Source organism: Carassius carassius, chromosome 23, assembly GCF_963082965.1.
Source record: "Carassius carassius chromosome 23, fCarCar2.1, whole genome shotgun sequence".
In the NCBI taxonomy this organism is placed as follows: domain Eukaryota; kingdom Metazoa; phylum Chordata; class Actinopteri; order Cypriniformes; family Cyprinidae; genus Carassius; species Carassius carassius.
The window spans coordinates 17,557,509-17,575,216 of record NC_081777.1 but is presented as its reverse complement, the minus strand read 5'-3'; the positions used below and the strand labels follow the sequence as shown (position 1 = coordinate 17,575,216).

The 17,708-nt window shown below is 36.6% G+C and overlaps 1 protein-coding gene across 1 annotated transcript in view; it reads left to right on the top strand.

Moving 5' to 3' along the window:
- Positions 1-1,889: 1,889 nt before the first annotated feature.
- The window catches only part of LOC132101402 (leucine zipper protein 2), a 154,655-nt gene continuing 138,836 nt past the window's right edge, over positions 1,890-17,708 (top strand). Inside the window, exon 1 of the mRNA XM_059506333.1 lies at positions 1,890-2,333. Within this exon, the coding sequence (XP_059362316.1) occupies positions 2,272-2,333 (62 nt within the window). The 5' untranslated portion in view covers positions 1,890-2,271. The remainder of the gene's footprint in view (positions 2,334-17,708) is intronic.

The window sequence follows — 17,708 nt, the reverse complement described above, 5'->3', positions numbered from 1 at the left end:
TATGCCCCTTCCCAACTATTTTGAGACCTGTAGCAGAAATCAAAATTGAAATGAGCTCATTTTGTGCATAAAATTGTAAACTTTCTCAGTTTAAACATTTGCTATGTTATCTATGTTCTATTGTGAATAAAATATTGGCTTATGTGATTTGAAAGTCTTTTAGTTTTCATTTTATTAAAATTTAAAAAACGTCCCAACTTTTCCGGAATTCGGGTTGTACTCTCCATATCTGCTTCACCACCTCGGGGTGAAGCCTCCATTCCCCGGGCCTCGGCCCCTGCCTCGACAGTATGTCTGCTCCCTTATTTAGTTTCCCAGGAATATATACTGCTCTTAATGAGAGGAGTTTGCTCTGGGACCACACAGGGATCTGGTGCGCCAGCTTGTACAAGGGGCGCGAACGCAGACCTCCCTGGTGGTTGATGTAAGAGATCACCGATGTGTTGTCGGTGCGCACCAACACATGGTGACCCCTTAGGTCTGGGAGGAAGTGCTTCAGTGCACGATAAACTGCTAGCATTTCTAGACAATTGATATGCCATGTCAGATGGCGACCGCTCCACAGACCACGGGCAGGGTGGCCAATCATGACTGCATCCCAGACAGTGAGGGATGCATCCGTCGCTAGTATTACACAGCGACAAGGAGCTCCCAGCACTGGGCCTCGATTCAAGAACCAAGGTTTCTTCCACGTGTCTAAGGCACGGAGGCAGCGCCGCGTGACCTTGATAGTGCGAAGTGGATTGCCCCTCGGGGAAAATCCCTCGGGGAAAAACTCACGCTGAGGGCTCAGCTAGAATATTTTTTATATTATAGTTGCGCAAACGTAGTATGTCATCTGCCCAAAGAGCTTCCGCATATGACAGTCAGCAGAAGTGACAGAAAAGTGTTTATTACGTTTGAAATATGGATACTTTTCTTACAAAATACATGGATTCGCTACAGGAGGCCTTTATTCATGCCCCAGAGCCATGTGAGGCACGTTTTATTATGGATGTGCAGGTTTTTTGATGTGTTTTGGAATTTTAAACAGAAACACCCACCCACTGCAATGATAATGCTTCAAATAGCCAGGACAATTTTTAATATAACTCATATAAGTCATATACATCTATGATGCCATAAGTGTGAGTAAAACACATCAAGCCAATTTTTTTTTTTTGGGTGAACTAACCCTTTAAGCATTATAAATTTGCAATGTAATGGAAGAAGCTGCATATTTTCTTCTAAATTGCCACATACAAATGAAACAGATCATCGAAAAAAAAGAAAGTATGGTTTGACTTTTCTATCCATCAATTCTTGAATGGATTGCCAAGCTTGAAAAGCTTGTGGTAGGTTGTAAGAAAGGGGTGGGTTTCAGGTGAGGGAAATGATTTGAGAAGTAAAAAAAATGTAGAAGAAAATTTTAAGAAAAGAAAAAAAAGCCTAATCCTTCCATAACATGCAGATCAACGGTAAATTTCATAAATTGTTTTGATGTTGATACATTTTTCATTACACCTTTGATGTTTTCTAACCTTCTAACCAGAAACTGAACACTGGTTTGAGAAGCCGGATGGAGACATCAGATACGGTGGAACGGCGGAAGGGTAAAGCGACTATTAAATTTATCATGATCGGTTTACCCTCTTAATCTCACAATATGAAATGGTGAACAGGGAAATGTCTCATCAATTACTTTGACGGACAACAGAGAACAAAATGTCAAACTAATGAACCCTGCCATCAAAGTGTAATCTCCACGAAAATTGATTAATTTAGTCTTTGTGGAGTAATCCTGCACTCCTCGAGCCCAGATAATCGCCCTGCCCCGTCCCAAGGCTGCTGGTAATAACGCAGACAGATGGATATCATGTGGGACACACCAGCAGGTATTCATCTCACCGTGGAACGCAGAAGAGAAAGACAGGGAGCCACTGGCTGTGTTGATGCTGACATCACCTCACCACCTCAAATCATTTTCCAGTCTTCCTCCCCGGATCCTCGATCCCCCGCCTCTGCACCCTGGTTCCTGGCCATTAATAAATCTGTCCGTCTCCCCGTCCCAGCTATTTGAAGCTGAGGAGCCCCGCACTTTCACATACACAGACCGCTCGCAGCGTTGCATCTGTCTGCCACGGCGTGTGCACCACTAAAAGAGAGAGAGAGTACGGGTGAGCGAGCCAGCGAGGAGAGGGAGAGAGAACGGGAGAAGGGAGAAGGGAAAAGCGAGCAATCGAGAGAAAAAGGGGGAAAGAGACGCCGAGTGCATGAGAGCAAGACAAAGCAATGAAATTCATCGGTGCCATATACCTCTTGTTCCTCCTCCCAGCTTTAAGCTTCAACAGCAGGTAAGAGCAGATTTACATCTCTGGCTTTATCCATCAACCCCATCAGTCTGTCTGTAGGGGACACAATAGCTGATTTTATTCATCTGTGATGTAGGCTACTGTTAAAGCCTCTGTCTGTGCTTAAAAATCTCTTAAGAGAGAAGGAGAGAGCGATTGAGACGGCACCGAGAGCGAGGAGAAAGATGCTTAACAGCTCAACTTTTTCCTGCTTCTGTTCTGGGCTTGGCTAGCCGGCAGACAAAACAGAGACGTTTGCTTTTTGTGAAATGCGAAATGTGGCAGGGGTTTGTGGCTTAAATGGGAAGGAGCAAGTTTTGTGGCAGTCAGAGCTTTGGGATGCCTGTGCAATTGCAGAACGTGATTGTGTGCGTGTGTGTGTGTGTGTGTGTGTGTGTGTGTGTGTATGTGTGTGTATTATGCAGCGACGGGAGGAATCTGAGATGAGGAATAAAGAGAGAAGAACGGCTAAGCCAGGAGGAGTCTTGCAGAGTCAGGGAGTTTTCAAGGATTGATCATTAATTTAACTACTGATAAAGCCGTGCATCTTCCTCTCTGAAACCAGAGCACGGGAAAGGTCAGTGAGCACTCAGCCAATATTTCACCATTGACTTATCCTCTATGGGGCATTTTTTACGCTCTTTTTGGGTAAATTAAAAAGCTTGTTAATAGCAAATTTGTTCTGAAAATACTTCTGCCCTTTAGACTTGTCCAGGGAGTGGCCCGAGAGCATACATGCTTGTATTACAAACACTGATACAGTTATTGGTAACATGCGTGCAAACACAAACACACACATTTGTGTGCCACTAGTATGGAACAGTTATTGCAAATCCTTCAGTGAAAAAAAATAACTAACTAAATAAAAGCTCTGGCTGCCAGATACTCAGCAGTATGGTACAGCCTTTTTGAGCCTGAATATTTTACAGTTTGTAACCTTATTTTTTGTTTACTGATATAATGTTAATATTGCATATCGAGCTACTTCAAGAACTAACATCTGCTCAGTACCTAAGAAATTTAAACTTTTTTACTAATAAAAACATTTTGCAGTATTTTACAGCAAAAATCCAAGTATTTTATGGTTTATGAATAATAATAAAACAGTTTAAACATTAAAATATTTTTGATAAACTACTTATAAAACATGGGAGTAAATATCAGTAATTTTTTGTATTATTTTATTATTATGATATCACTTAGTTGAAAAGTATCTTACAATGTTAATGTGGTCATCTTATAATATGAAGAGAATTTAATTTCACTAATGCAAGACATTTATCAAGGCCAGTCTCTGTGAGTCACATCTCCAGATTCTCATTAGACCAGTGTCAAACACACATTTGAACTACCTTTTCAAATAATACAAGGAATTGTTCAATACAAACCAAGATGCTACTGCACTGAAACTGCCACGGGGTGATGATGCCGTAATGTTTTACTGTACAGAGAAATCATGCAAAAACCCTTTTAATTCATGTTCCTTTTACATCTCCAGACCATGTTGAGTGTTTACATGGTGTCCATGCGTTTCTTAGTTGCTTTTATCCAAAGCGACTTTAATTGATTTCAATGTATAATTGTTTTCATTTCATGCTTTTACTGGGAATCAAACCCATAACCTTACTGCTATTTTGAGTGATTCTACAGATCATTTGCTTTAAATTCTTATTGACAAGAAAACAAAACTGTTTTTTAAAATGTTAACTTTTTGAAAAGTTATTATTCTATTTGTCTGTTTTTATTCAAGTCATCAGAGATGAAGGTCATACTCCCAACCATTGAGATACAGTGCAGTGGAGCATAAAAATCCCAACCAACAGTGACTCAAGTGGTACAAAAAACAACACTTGCCCTAATTTCTCTTGATTTCCTCCAGACTGAGCATCACTACAGCTCTGTGTTAGACATCACAAAAGTCATACCTTTTTGTTGTCTTTTGGTGATGCTCTTCTACTATTTTTTGTTTATTTTTGTGCTTATATCATGTGAACAACATATTATTCAGTTGCGAAGCACAATTTAGCACAGTATTTATAGTAAGGTATAAGATGAAGATGACATTGCCAGTTTTACCTTTCCAAAGATCACACACTCTGAGAGAAATGGTCTATAAAATTGCACTGTGTATCAATAATTAGAAGAGTTTTCTAGTGCATAAAACATAGCATGTTAAAGTTAATCAGGGACAGCTGCATGGAGCTCATAATATAAAAAAAATCATACTTTCTCACTTCTTATGAGTATAGAAATATTGTTTTTAAATATTAAGAGTGCAGCACTACTTTTTGATGTTTCCTTCAATTTTTAAATGACTTCCTTTAGATTCGTAGATTAAAAACATGGTCATAAAATATGTTTGCGCGGCTCTCATTTAGATATCCAGAATCCCAGCTCAGCAGTAAACCACTCTCATGCCAAGAGCAAAAACGCTTTCTTACAATCTACACCAACATTTCATCAATTCTGCTTACTGGTCTGCAAAGCTCAACAGACAAGTGTATTGAACTACACATGTATAAATCAGCAAGCTGTGCTATTCAGCATTTTATACAGAGAGATGATTACATTATGCTGCATAAGCATTTGATGTTTGGGGAAACCTACTCCAAACAGAACTGTACTGAATAATTTCATCAGAGCCCGTAAGTATCACAAAAATTGCTTATTGCTCTTCACTTATTTGGAGTAATTGAATTCTTCCACAGCCACATGTTCATGGCATGCCTGTGCGCTTGTTGTTCGTTAAACACTAGTTTGAAATCTGAAAGCTGAACAAATAAGCTTTTCATTGATGGTTTGTTAGGACAATATTTGGCTGAGATTCAACTATTTGAAAATCTGGAATCTAAAAATCTAAATATTGAGAAAATTGCCTTTAAAGTTGTCCAAATGAAGTTTTTAACAATGCATATTACTAATCAAAAATTAAGTTTATATGGTAGGAAAATTACAAAATGTCTTCATGGAACATGATCTTAACCTAATATCCCAATGATTTTTGGCATAAAAGGAAAATGGACAGTTTTGACACATACAATGTATTTTTGGCTATTGCTACAAATATTCCCATGCAACTGGTTTTGTGCTCCAGGGTCACACGCGCGCACACACACACACACACACACACACACACACACACACATAATTTTGAAAGTTTTATTTAATGTTGATTTTGTCTATTATATTATCAATATTTAATTACATTGGTTGCTTTATATAAAATATATAAAAATGAAAAAAAAAATTATAAATTACAAAAACGTATCAAGGTTTCTAATAATAATAATAATAATAATAATAATAATAATAATAATAATAATAATAATAAGTAGTACCACAACTGTCAACATTGATAAAAAAATATTAGACATATTTTCGAAGAATCATGTGATTTTGAAGACTGGAGTAATCACTGCTGAAAATTTATATTTGTTATCACAGGAATACATTCAAATGTATTACATATATATATATATATATATATATATATATATATATATATATATATATATTAATACATATAAGAGTACATTTAAAGTCAAATAATATTTCACAATATTACACTTTAATTGTATTTTCAAATAAATGGAATCAAACAAATGCAGCCTTTTGGTGTGCATAAGAAACGTTTTTGATAAACATTTGATTTATTCTGAAATTAGTTCACCTAAAGTTTCAGGTTACGAAACTTTATTTTTGTTTTTTGGAAAAGAAGGCCTTAAAAATAAATGTCTTCTATTGTGTTCCACACATGAGTATTTTTGATGACAGATTTTAAATTTTGTAATGAACAACCCCTTTTAAACATTCAAAAGAACGCTTTGTTTGAGTCATCATTTCCAGAATGTGTTTCCATAAAAATTTTTTCACATCTGCTCGAGTTCAGTGTTAAACTAAGTTGTTAAACGTCTCTTTATCACATCCTCTATATTGTGGCTCTGGGTTTTGGTTCTCCGGCTCAAGTGGCTTATAGTTCACTGTTACAACTGTCAGTGCTTTTCAGTTCTGCTCGCATGCCTGCAGCGTCTCCCTCAGGATCGCAGTCTCCCTCTCTGATGACTCAAACTTTGATGTTTGAGGAACCGTGGCAGCTTCTTCTGCCAAAACTTTGCCTCCAGTGAAGTGAGTGAAATGTCAAAAAAGAGCATTCGCAAAGGTATAAATGTAAGACGAAAGGTGGGGAACTCCAATTTTAAATCTAGATCAAGAATGGTCATGTAATTGCTCATGTGCGTTTTCCCCCCTGCAGAAGCCTGAGTCTTTTGTTTTTATCAGGCAAAGCCTTGGAGGCAGCAGTGTCATGTCGGAAAATGACTGGGAAGACAAACTCATTGCGGTGTGGATCGATGACACAGTGGCTGGTGGGAGGGGGTCATATGTCTCCTAGCCGTGCTCTATGGGTTTGATCATTACACATCAATCTTGTGGTTTAATGGCTCGAACATTCGCGCTGATATCCTCACGCTCTGGCTACTCGGATGCGATTAAATATTCCGTTCTTTCTTTGTGTGAATAATGACCTTGATGCATGATGCTTTATGGTTACCATGGCCACCCGTGATTGTTCCCTTGATAGGAATCACTCTAGTCAGTGAGTGTACTAGCAGAATTAGCTGGGAACACACTGATTAGTGAGGGTCATGCACTTTTTTTATTTCTTTCTTTCGTGTGTTTTGCTTAGTAGTGCGAATAACACATCGTTCCTTTAGCAAACTAAGATAATATAGTTTCCAATTCAGGTTAACCCAGTTGCGTGCGATTGAAAGTTTTTCAAAAGACGGTGGTTTGAGAAATGTTTCTTTTGCTCCTGTTTTTTTCTTTCCTGTCTTGTGTTTTCCAGCAGCATCCTGGGGGTTAAACCTCTGAAAATGTTCTCAAAATATCCAGCCTGACGCAATGGCTTTAATCTGACAGCCTCTCCCTGTATGTTTCACTGATAGATTCTAAAGAATAAGGAACTGCTGTGGCTATATCTCAAGCTTGCATTGAGAGTGGAGAGGAGCATGTGCCAGGCTGGAGAATAGAACAGATTTGTTGGCAGATCCAGAGGTGCCCATGCGTAACCGCACCCAGAGTGCTTGGCATCGTGAGTAGTAAATGGAAAAGGTCCAACATTATTCTGTGCTCACCTACGTGGTGCATGGCAGCCACCTTACAGACCTCTTTCTCTCCTTGGGTCGCATCTGTTATTTGTGCCGGAAGATTTCTGTTAGAACTTGTGATTACGTTTAAGCTTTATTTATGATTTGAGATTCCTTTAATTCATATTTTACCCGACTGAAAGGAGCATGATTCATTGTATATTAAAGGAATATTCTGAGTTCAGTTCAAGTTAAACTCGATCGACAGCATTTTGGCACAGTGTTACAGTACTTAGCATAAAAATGAATTTCAACTTGTCTCTGCTTTTTTTATTTTAAATAAATCTGTCTTACAGCTAAGAGCGGAAGCGAATGAGGTATAAGTGTTAAGGCCTTTAAAATACTCAGTATTCAAACAGTATTGCACCAAGACTTAAACAATATGTGTGTTCATATAATTGTAGTGTGAAAAATAACCTTCTATGTAAAGTTATACCCAGTTTCCAGTTTTGCCGCCAAGCCAATGTAATGTTGTAGAAACTAAAACACTAAAGCAGATGATGCATTTTAACAGTAATTAAAAATGTAGAAGTTATACATACATCCATACATCCATCCGTCCATCTATCACCTTTAAAGAAAGGAAACGAGAGTGAAACTATTTTTATGGTAAAAAAATCATTTGGCATCAACATCATACTAAATGCTGTTGGCTGAACTTGACTTAAATATTTAGAACAATGGAATTTAGAATATTCCTTTAATGTGCAGAGTAGAAAATTACATTTAAAAATAATTATTTTATCTTGACCTACGTAGTATGCATTAATAAAGAATGGAGCATTTTAGCCCTTGCTGTTTTCTGCGGCCAGATCAACTATGGATGATTCTGAATATGCGTATTCCTCATGCAAGTGATATTTTGTAGGACCGTGGCTTTGATGAGATAAGCCAGTCAGAAAGGAAGGTTCTCTAGAGATGTTCTGAATGCACAGACAATGTCATACGTGTGAGGATGTGCATATTGATAGGGGTAGATTGGTGGTTAGTGGGGAGAGGCAGTTGTCCTTTGCTCTTGCCTTGACGGAGTGAAAATTAAAATTCGCAAGGCATACTGTAATCAGAACGCCATGGCAACCAAGCAGGCTGTCAAATAGTCACAAAAGTAAATTAACAATAAACAGAACCTTGCTTTGCCATGACGAATATAAAACTAATTAAGACACCCGGTGATCTACAAGGACGATTACCACCTGGACCGTTTTTGAAAATGTCAACATCACAACTGCATCCATCCTCTGTTTAGGCCGTTGGTGTCAGGGGTGTTTTCTCCAAGGCAGTGCCTCCTCGAATTTGGATGAGAAAATATTTGGCAGTACATAAACTGGATCGCAAATCAAGTATGCCAAAAAAGCTAACAAACCACCTACTGGATATCACTATATTTGGTCCATCGAATCAAAATCATCTCAAAATGACTTTTGAAAACAATGTGATCCTTAAATTAAAGCTACATCTCCATGAATGTGACCTCCATGACACCTGGTGTTTTCCAAGAACCTGATGAAAAGAAGGCTGGCAAACAGTTAGTATAATATATTAAAGATAGATTTTTGAAGCAATTTAAAAATGTCCTGAAATGCATGACACTTTGTGATTTGATTGTAAACATTTATGAATTTGATTGTAAATAAAAAAAGTTTTTATTGACAGTATATTAGCTAATATAGTTAACTGTTAATAAGTATTATCAAACATAGGCCTATTGCATTATTGGATGCAGTGTTGAGAGTCCTGAGCGTAATCTTAATGTGTTCCTTGTAAACATCTTGCTGAACAAATTTACATTGGAACAAAGACAAAAAAGGACACAGAAACATTGTTTTATATAGGGATGGGAACAGTCACACATAATGTAACTGTAGGATTTGAAATTCATGTCCTGCTAACTAGCTTCAGTTTTATGGCATTCATGCCAACTCGAAATTGAGAAAAAAGGAGGCTATTTTCCCTCTTTTCAGAAGAAAGGCTTTCATAAAGAGATGCAGACAAATTCATTCATCAGCATACATTCAGGCATGCAAATCAAGTCAGTGGTTTTATTGTATAGATGGAGCAGCATTCTTATCATTAATATATTGTTATATTTTTATTAATAATCTATTTTTTTATTTCACAGTTCCTAGTTAAAATTGCATTAATTTAGTTTATTTTTATTTTTTTGTTAATTTTTTAAAAATTATTTACAATTATTTTAGCTTTAGTCACAGACTTCGACAAGCTATCAAAGCGAGTTTTTTGCAAGTAGCAGTCAACTTTTGCCTTGCAAGTCAGTTGCATATTCTAAGTAAAACCCAGTTGTGAAACTAATTAATGCAAAATAAGATAAGTTTAGGCTTTTTGTTCTATTTTATTTCATTTTAAATCAAATTAATTTTATTTCAAGTAACAAAACCGTTGTTATGCTTTTAGTTTAGTTTTAATGAACGATAATAACCCTGCGGATCTTTTCAGTCAGCTTCTGAATATGAAAATGACTTGTGTGCCACTATAAAGAGTCATGAATGAATATGCAAAACCTCTTGCCAGACTTTGCAGAATTATAGCAGGAATCATAAAGCCATGTCTTATAAACACTCTAATAGGATTGTAAGGGACATATAAATAAATAAACAGCCTGAACTGTTTCAGAACAGGAAGGAGAGATTTGATGTATGCCTTTCCCAGCTAGAAGTTTGAAGCCCTGCATCGCCTGAGCTTCCACTGAATAGAGTGGGTGAGAGAGGTTGGCGATTGAGCTGTTTAAACAGAGGGACAGAGAGCTCTACAGACTGTGCTTTAACTTAAAATTAATGCCCACAGGAAGTGAGTGGTGTGAAGTATTGCATTGGGTGCTCTGCATTTATGTTACGCAGACATTAAAGCATGTCTGGTTCTTGTCGCCATAGGAGTAAATTGAACTGTCAAAAATGTAGAGTTTAAGACAGCGCACAAACCTCTCACTTGCCCTGAAAAGAATGTGGGAAGCAAGAACCTGTTATTTAGAAGCAGTTCCATTTTGGAACTGAAATGTTGTTTGTTTGGATCATGTATCTTCCAGTCCAGACGGAAAACTCAGTCAACTATCACTATTGAATCTATAGTCTAAAAAAATAATTTAATTAAAATTTAAATAATAAGTTGTTGTTTGTTTAGTAATGTTGTTTAATATATGAGGGTTATTGGATAAAATGTATGCAGCCCCTAAAATGACAGAATTCTTAAGTCTGTGTACCATATGCACACCCTTCGACAATATATATTTTTTAAATGCTATTGATATTAGGCATCATTTATGAATGAAATTGGATTTCTTTTCCAAATATGTACAAAAAAAAACAAAAACCTGGAATCAGTACTAAATTCTTTGATTTCGATCCCTGTTGAGAAACACTTTGTAGTACTACCAAAAACCTCCATTTCCAATCAAAGCAGAGTGAAATGAGGTTTATTTGAAAACGGGATGCCTTGGTTAAATGAATAGCTTCCCCACCAAAAATGTTTCTCGCTGTAGCGCTGACATTTCTAATTGAGATAAAAACAAAAGCACCAATGAATATCTGGTTACTAGGGAAGAAAAGGCAGAGATTTTGCAAGCCAGCATATAGATATTCTGGTGAATGGCATGATTGGCAATTTACAAAAACTTTATATTCATTGGATCTCATAAAAGGCACACAGCAAATCTTGGCCTTGGTTCAGGCTGCTGCTTTTTTTTTTTTTTAAATAAGAGAGTTATTAAAGATGGAAGGAATGGTGCGGCAATTCATTCTTCCTGTCTCCTTTATCATGCTCTCAGGGTCATATCTTCTCATGTCCCTCCTTGTCATTTTTTCCCCCAGTAATTTTTGGGGTACTGAGATGATTTTGATTTTTATATGAAATGAAAGTTCATGGACAGATAGAGGCAGAATAACCCTGAAACAAAATTTTGTTTTTCCTGACTAGACATGTCTCACTTAAGTGATACATTTATACCAGTTCTGTTTCTCAGAAGTATTTTTTTTTTTTAAGGATTAGAGGGAAATGCATTTCCAGAGGCAGAAATAAAGGTCTCAATATACACTCTTAAAAATAAAGGTGCTTCACGATGCCATGGAATAACCCTTTTGTTTAAATCGTTCCATAAACCTTTATGTTTTACAAAAAGTTATTTGAGGTGAAAGAATGTTCTTCGGATTATAAAAAGGTAAGAAAGAGATGGTTCTTTATATTACCTTTGACTGAATGGTTCTTTGTGGAACCAATACTGGTTCTTCTATGGCATCAATGTGAAGAACCTTTTGAAGCCCCTTCATTTTTAAGAGTGTAGGAATGAATCATTCTGCCTCTAAAGCTTTAAACTCATGGATTTTTCATGAAATATGCTAAATATTTAAGATCCTTAATTGCTACTGGTTACTGTATAATTTAGCATAAACCATGAGATATAATTGCTTTTGTCATCTATTTATTTCAGAATAAGATTATTTATTTAACAATAATTTAACCATTAAAACGATATATCAATTTTCTAAAAGCCAATTTACTTTTATTAAATCTTTTGTTATCATCTCAAAAGAAGCGACGAAAATACTGTTTGTAAGCAAAGAAGAAAAAAAAAGACTTTATTCAACAATTCCTTTGTCAACAGTCTCCAGTCTCTATTTTATTCACGTACAAAACGTATTCTTGTCTCTTCATAACGTTAAGGTTGAACCACTGATGCCAGATGGATTATTATGACAATGTCTTTCATACTTTTCTGGACTTTGACAGTGTAACTTACTTGGCAGTCTATGGGACAGTCACAAGCCTCTCAGTTTTCATCCAGAATATCTTAAACTGTGTTCCGAATACAAACTAAGCTTTTACACGTTTGGAACGACATGGGGGTAAGTGATTAATGACAACATTTTTATTTTGGGGTGGAGTATCTTTAATATCCTTTAATATCTACCACTATTATAAAACATTCACAGATATGTCTCTTTTGAAATTTACAAAAACTAATTTATAATTGGGCAAATCATAAGTCTTCATCCTGAATAATAATGAATAACATTATACAGGCTCTGATGAGTTGCATATTTTTTTTATAATTATAAGTAATTGTGCTTATCACAACCATATGTCCAATTCAATCACACAAATTGTCTAAAAATTATTTAGATTTTTAAGTAGCATCTATAGTTGAAAAATAAAAACAAAACAAAATGGCTATTGGGTTTATTACATTTGTGGTGTGCAAAATATGGCAATTGTCTGTGGTGACAGTTCAGTAGATAGAGTTTAAAATCAGTTTGAAACCATCCTGTGGTATAAATTAATTCAATCTTTGAAGGGATTTTGTCAATATTTTTTGATGTATCAAGCAGTGTTGGCCCATATAGAGAAATCACATTTTATGAGACAATGGAAACAGCAGAGATTGCACATAAACACAGGTGAATTCCTCAAAACATGCTGCACAGAAAAAATCCTTGACACATAAACCTTTTTTTTCACTGTTGTTGACTGTTTTGTCCCATAACTCAAGAATCAGTGTGCTGTGAATCCAAAGTTGCTGTTTCTCAGAAAAAAAAAAACCTTTAGATAAAGCAGTTTAGCATATTATATTCCCTCCCTTGTTCTTTTTGATATAAGCTTTGATTATAAAGTCCTATTTCCCTATAGGACCCTGTCTTTTTATTTTACATTTTGTGCATGATGCAGAGGAAAATGAAAGTAACCTTGACACCCCCTTTGAGAGAAAAATGGCTGCCTGTCAGTCAAACTTGAATCTCCCAGCAGCTTTGCAACCTGAGGTGTGTCAGGACAAGGCCGGAGTGGAAAGTATGTGTGTGAGCTTGTGTGTGTGTTTATGCATGTGCATGTTTTGCCATTTGGGGATCGAGGGCGAGAGTCCAAAAGTGTCCAGTCATTTGTGAGTTTTATTCAGCCATTAATCTTGTCTCCAAGGTTGATCAGAGTCCAGGGAACGGATGGGGCTTTTTTCCGCTGTATGGAGGGTGACAACACTGCAAGGCAATGACATGAGTGGTTTGCAAGGATGTCACATGGTTTGACTTGAAAAGGACAAAGTGGACATTCAGAATGACTGACTTTCAACTGATGCTGAAAGGATCTTCTGAATTATTTAAACTCCCTTTCAAATGGTGTCCTCTAGCATTTGTAAAGTTGTGTGCATTTGTTTGTAGCCCATCAAGCCAAGATGTTTGAAAGCATTAGCTGATTGAGAAGACAAACTGCGAAGTCAAAGATATATGGACTTCAATTTATTAGAGCTTTCCATTGAGAATGCAGCACACCAATGTTTTTCACAGGCTCTTGGGGTAAATTACCCTGAAACAAATGATGTCTGTAAAAAAAAAAAAAAAAAACCTTGTGCTTTTGAATCTAGCCTTCAGTAGAACTAATGCACGTTAATTCTCTGCTTGCATTAGTTCCAGCATTAGGCTGATCAAACGGAGAGCAAAATAATGAGAGATTTTCAAATCTTCATACCCTGAGCTATTTCCCTAAGAAGACAGCAGAAATTCGTTTTTTTGTGGCTCTCAAGTCGTCTCTCAGGAACGGTCTCGTAGGGTGTGGTGTAATGGCTCGGCTCTAAAGCCTCTATTTATGTTACCAATTTTTAGTGGAGCAGCATGAATAATTTAAGAGGGAAAAGATGGCAGAAGCAACAACAAACCATATCCGGGTGTTTATGTCAAGCTGCCATCGCACCATGGAAGCTTCTTATAAATCACAATTGCGTCTCCGCCTCCCCATGACTTGTCTCTCTCTCTTAATAGCCTGTAATTGGTCCCTCATGAAACCGAAAAGAAAGAGCAGAGATGCATAACTCAGTAGTGATTACTCAGATTAAAGTGTGCGAGGAAAGACTTGGGCAGGCATGTACAAAAGAGGACTACATGAATAAAACATGCTACAAATCTATGGCTCTGATCATGAAAGAAGGATGGCCCAGGGCCTTTGGGAGGCTCTATTTGTGTTGAATGATAGAGGGGCCCACAACAGGATGAGACAAACTGGCGTCTTGACTTGGAAAGAGAACCGCTTGGGTTTTGGTAAAATAAAATAAAAAGTTTACAGAGAACTTGGAGTGGGAAACATGCAAAACTTTTTTTTTTGTCTTTAAATTTAAAGACCTATTTAGAAAAATTTAAGTGACAATTGTAATCTGTTAAATGGTCTTAACTTTAGATTAAATAATACTAAACATTCAACAAACTCAAGTATTACTTGAAAAACCCTCACAATTAGATTTGACTCACTCTAGTTTGATTGAGTAAAAATAACTGTCTCATTAGAGATTGGTTCAGGAATCTGACTTTTACTGTTTGATTTGATTTACTGAAAAGAACATGATCATACAATTCATTTGTTCATGAATCAGACTACATTGGTTTTATTTTATGTCTTTGATTCAGAAAAAAAGAACCATCTCAGAGACATTCATTCTAGATTCAGACCTTACTTGTTTTGCTGGATTGTTCCTCAATCCAAATCCAAGATGGCGCCGAGCATGGCGGCCGTGTTGCGAGCTCAGAGTAAACGTTTTTTGTTTGTTTTACTTGTTGTTTTGTAGTCCTATGTGTTGGATGTTGTTTTTATAACTGTCTACGACTAGGGGTGTAACGATTCACTCGTTTTCTCGATGCATCGATAACAAACCCTGTCGATTCATATGCATCGATCTTGAAACATGATTTTTGAATCGTGAATCGCCGATCTTGGACAGTAATCGATTCAAATTGCTAAGAATCGAATGAATCCCGATTTCTATAGCGATTCAATGCTTTCAAAATAAATACACATTAAATTACTACACGCACGAATTAATGGAGACCTTGAAGAGTGTTCGTGAATCGTGCCTCTTATCTGTCCTATACGCGCTCCACTGTTTACCGACTGAGACTGTCACAGGATTGCGCTCGCGCTCCGTTCGTCTCTGACGCAGCTGACGTGTGATCTATAGGACTCGTGGCCAGTAATACTAACGTGAAGTAGTTTTACTTTTCTGTAGTTTGTCAATGGCTCTCTGCATCTTTCCGACGGAGTTACCGGAGCCGTCGACAGCTGTGTTTATTGCTGTGTTTATATTTAAACAATGCGGATGAACCAAATATACGAAGGAAACTTGTAAAATTAACCACAGCATTAACAACGACCTTGAAATAACAGCACGAGATTTATCTGATAATATGCATGAAATTAGCGTTTGTTTCATTAGCAAACAGACATCTGGCACGTTTTCTCTCAGAATCATTCGCTGATGGAGAGGAAAAGTTAAATAGAGATAAAGACGTTTTCACACTGAAAGAGAAACGATCTCGCTCTCATAAACGTGCCAGGCTATATCTGCAGCTAAACTGAATAAAAGTAGAATGAACTGATGAAACCCACAAACAATTTATGAATGATGCAGTGCTAATTGACATTTATTACAGTACAGAAACTATAAAGTATATTTTCTACCTTATTCTGTGCAGAAAATTTAAATAATTGCTAATAAATGTAGCCTAGTATATAAAACAATCATAAAATTGCCATTAGGAAAAAAATATCGATTACAAATGATTGATTATTGTCCAGCAGTGTATTTGATTTATTACAGCTAATTAAAAGTAATTAAAAAAGAAGATAATTCCTTGTAAAAAAAAAATAATAATTATAATTATTATTATTATTATTATTTTATAGGCCCATACATAAAATGATTGTATTTGACATTTCTGTCACTTCTGAAATTATGGCTATGCCCCTGGTGTGACAAAAATGTTAGCTTATACATAATACTCTTAAAGCTCTTTTTTAAAAACTTGGCTTACATACATTTTTACGTATGCCATGTCGCATCATTAAACTATCATTTAACAATGGACAAAAGTTTTTTTTTTTTTTTACCTATGGTTCTCTAACCATAAATGCTACTGTAATTTGCCCCCTGACTAAGCATTTAAAGAATTTAGTAGAAGCATTTAAATAATCCCATGAATGCACTTAAAGAATGCAGAATCGAATCGTTATAACCAAATCGAATCGAATTTAATTGTGAATCGAATCTAATTGAATCGTTCTAAATTTGCAAAAATCGTTCTTGAATCGAATCGAAAACCTATGTATTGTAATCGAATCGAATCGCTGCCTTGCCAAAGATTCACAGCCCTATTACGACAGACACACGCTTTTAAAAATAGGCTCCTATATTGCGAAACGCAAACCAGACTTTAAGTTCTGGTTGCCGACAAAAACAATCTACATCTACTCCAACCAAAAGCCGTGGATTAATAGCAATGTTCGAGCAGCCTTGTCATTGCGGACATCCACTTTTAAATCTGGAAACGCTGATGATCACAAACAAGCCAGCTACGATATCAGGAAATCCATCAAAGCCACAAAAAGAAAATGTAAAAACAAAGTTGAAGAACAGTTCAACACCAACGATGCAAGAAGCATGTGGCAGGGAATCAATAACATAACAGATTTTAAAGGGAATAAACCAGCTACTGTGAACATTGCCGCCTCTCACTTTTAAAATGGTACCACTGCCTAAACAGTGCCTGAACCATACAAAAAACTATCAATAACATTAAAGAACATTTAAAATATTTAAAGTAAATCCATAGCTTTCACACGCTCCTTGGATACTCTCATTTCCCAAGTTGTGCTTCCCTTACTCTAAGGCTAAGAAAAGTATTTCACGATCTGACTCATTGTTTTATACAAAACCACACATACTGTTTCTACCGTATCTGTGTCAATCACTAAAATTAGTGCTGTCTGTCACGGTCTTTAATCAGTTCTGTGAATGACTGTTTGGTCATTCTTTATAAAGTAGCAACAATGTTTGTAGCTTTGCAGGAAGGTTTCTTCAAGCGTCTTCGAGATATGACCACAGTTCTTCTGGATTTAGTGTGTCTCAGTTTCATCTGTTTCTTCATGTAATCACAGACAGATTCGATGATGGTGAGGTCAGATCTCCATGTGGAGCGCCGGCTGTTTTCAGACTGCTTGTACAGTACATTCAAAAATCTCACTAGATTATAATTTAAATTAATGGCAAAATACATTGCAGTTGCAGTCCACTCTGGCAGAATATAATAGTAGTGTGAGGCGCAGGGCATAATTTAAGTTGTTAAATGCTGAAAATACTATCCCGATCCACTACCTCAAGCTGCGCATTTCTCATTCAAAACATGCATCACCGGAAAGATGGCATGTCGCAATCTCTGACGAAACCGGCAAGAGCCAATGAGCGTTTGGTATC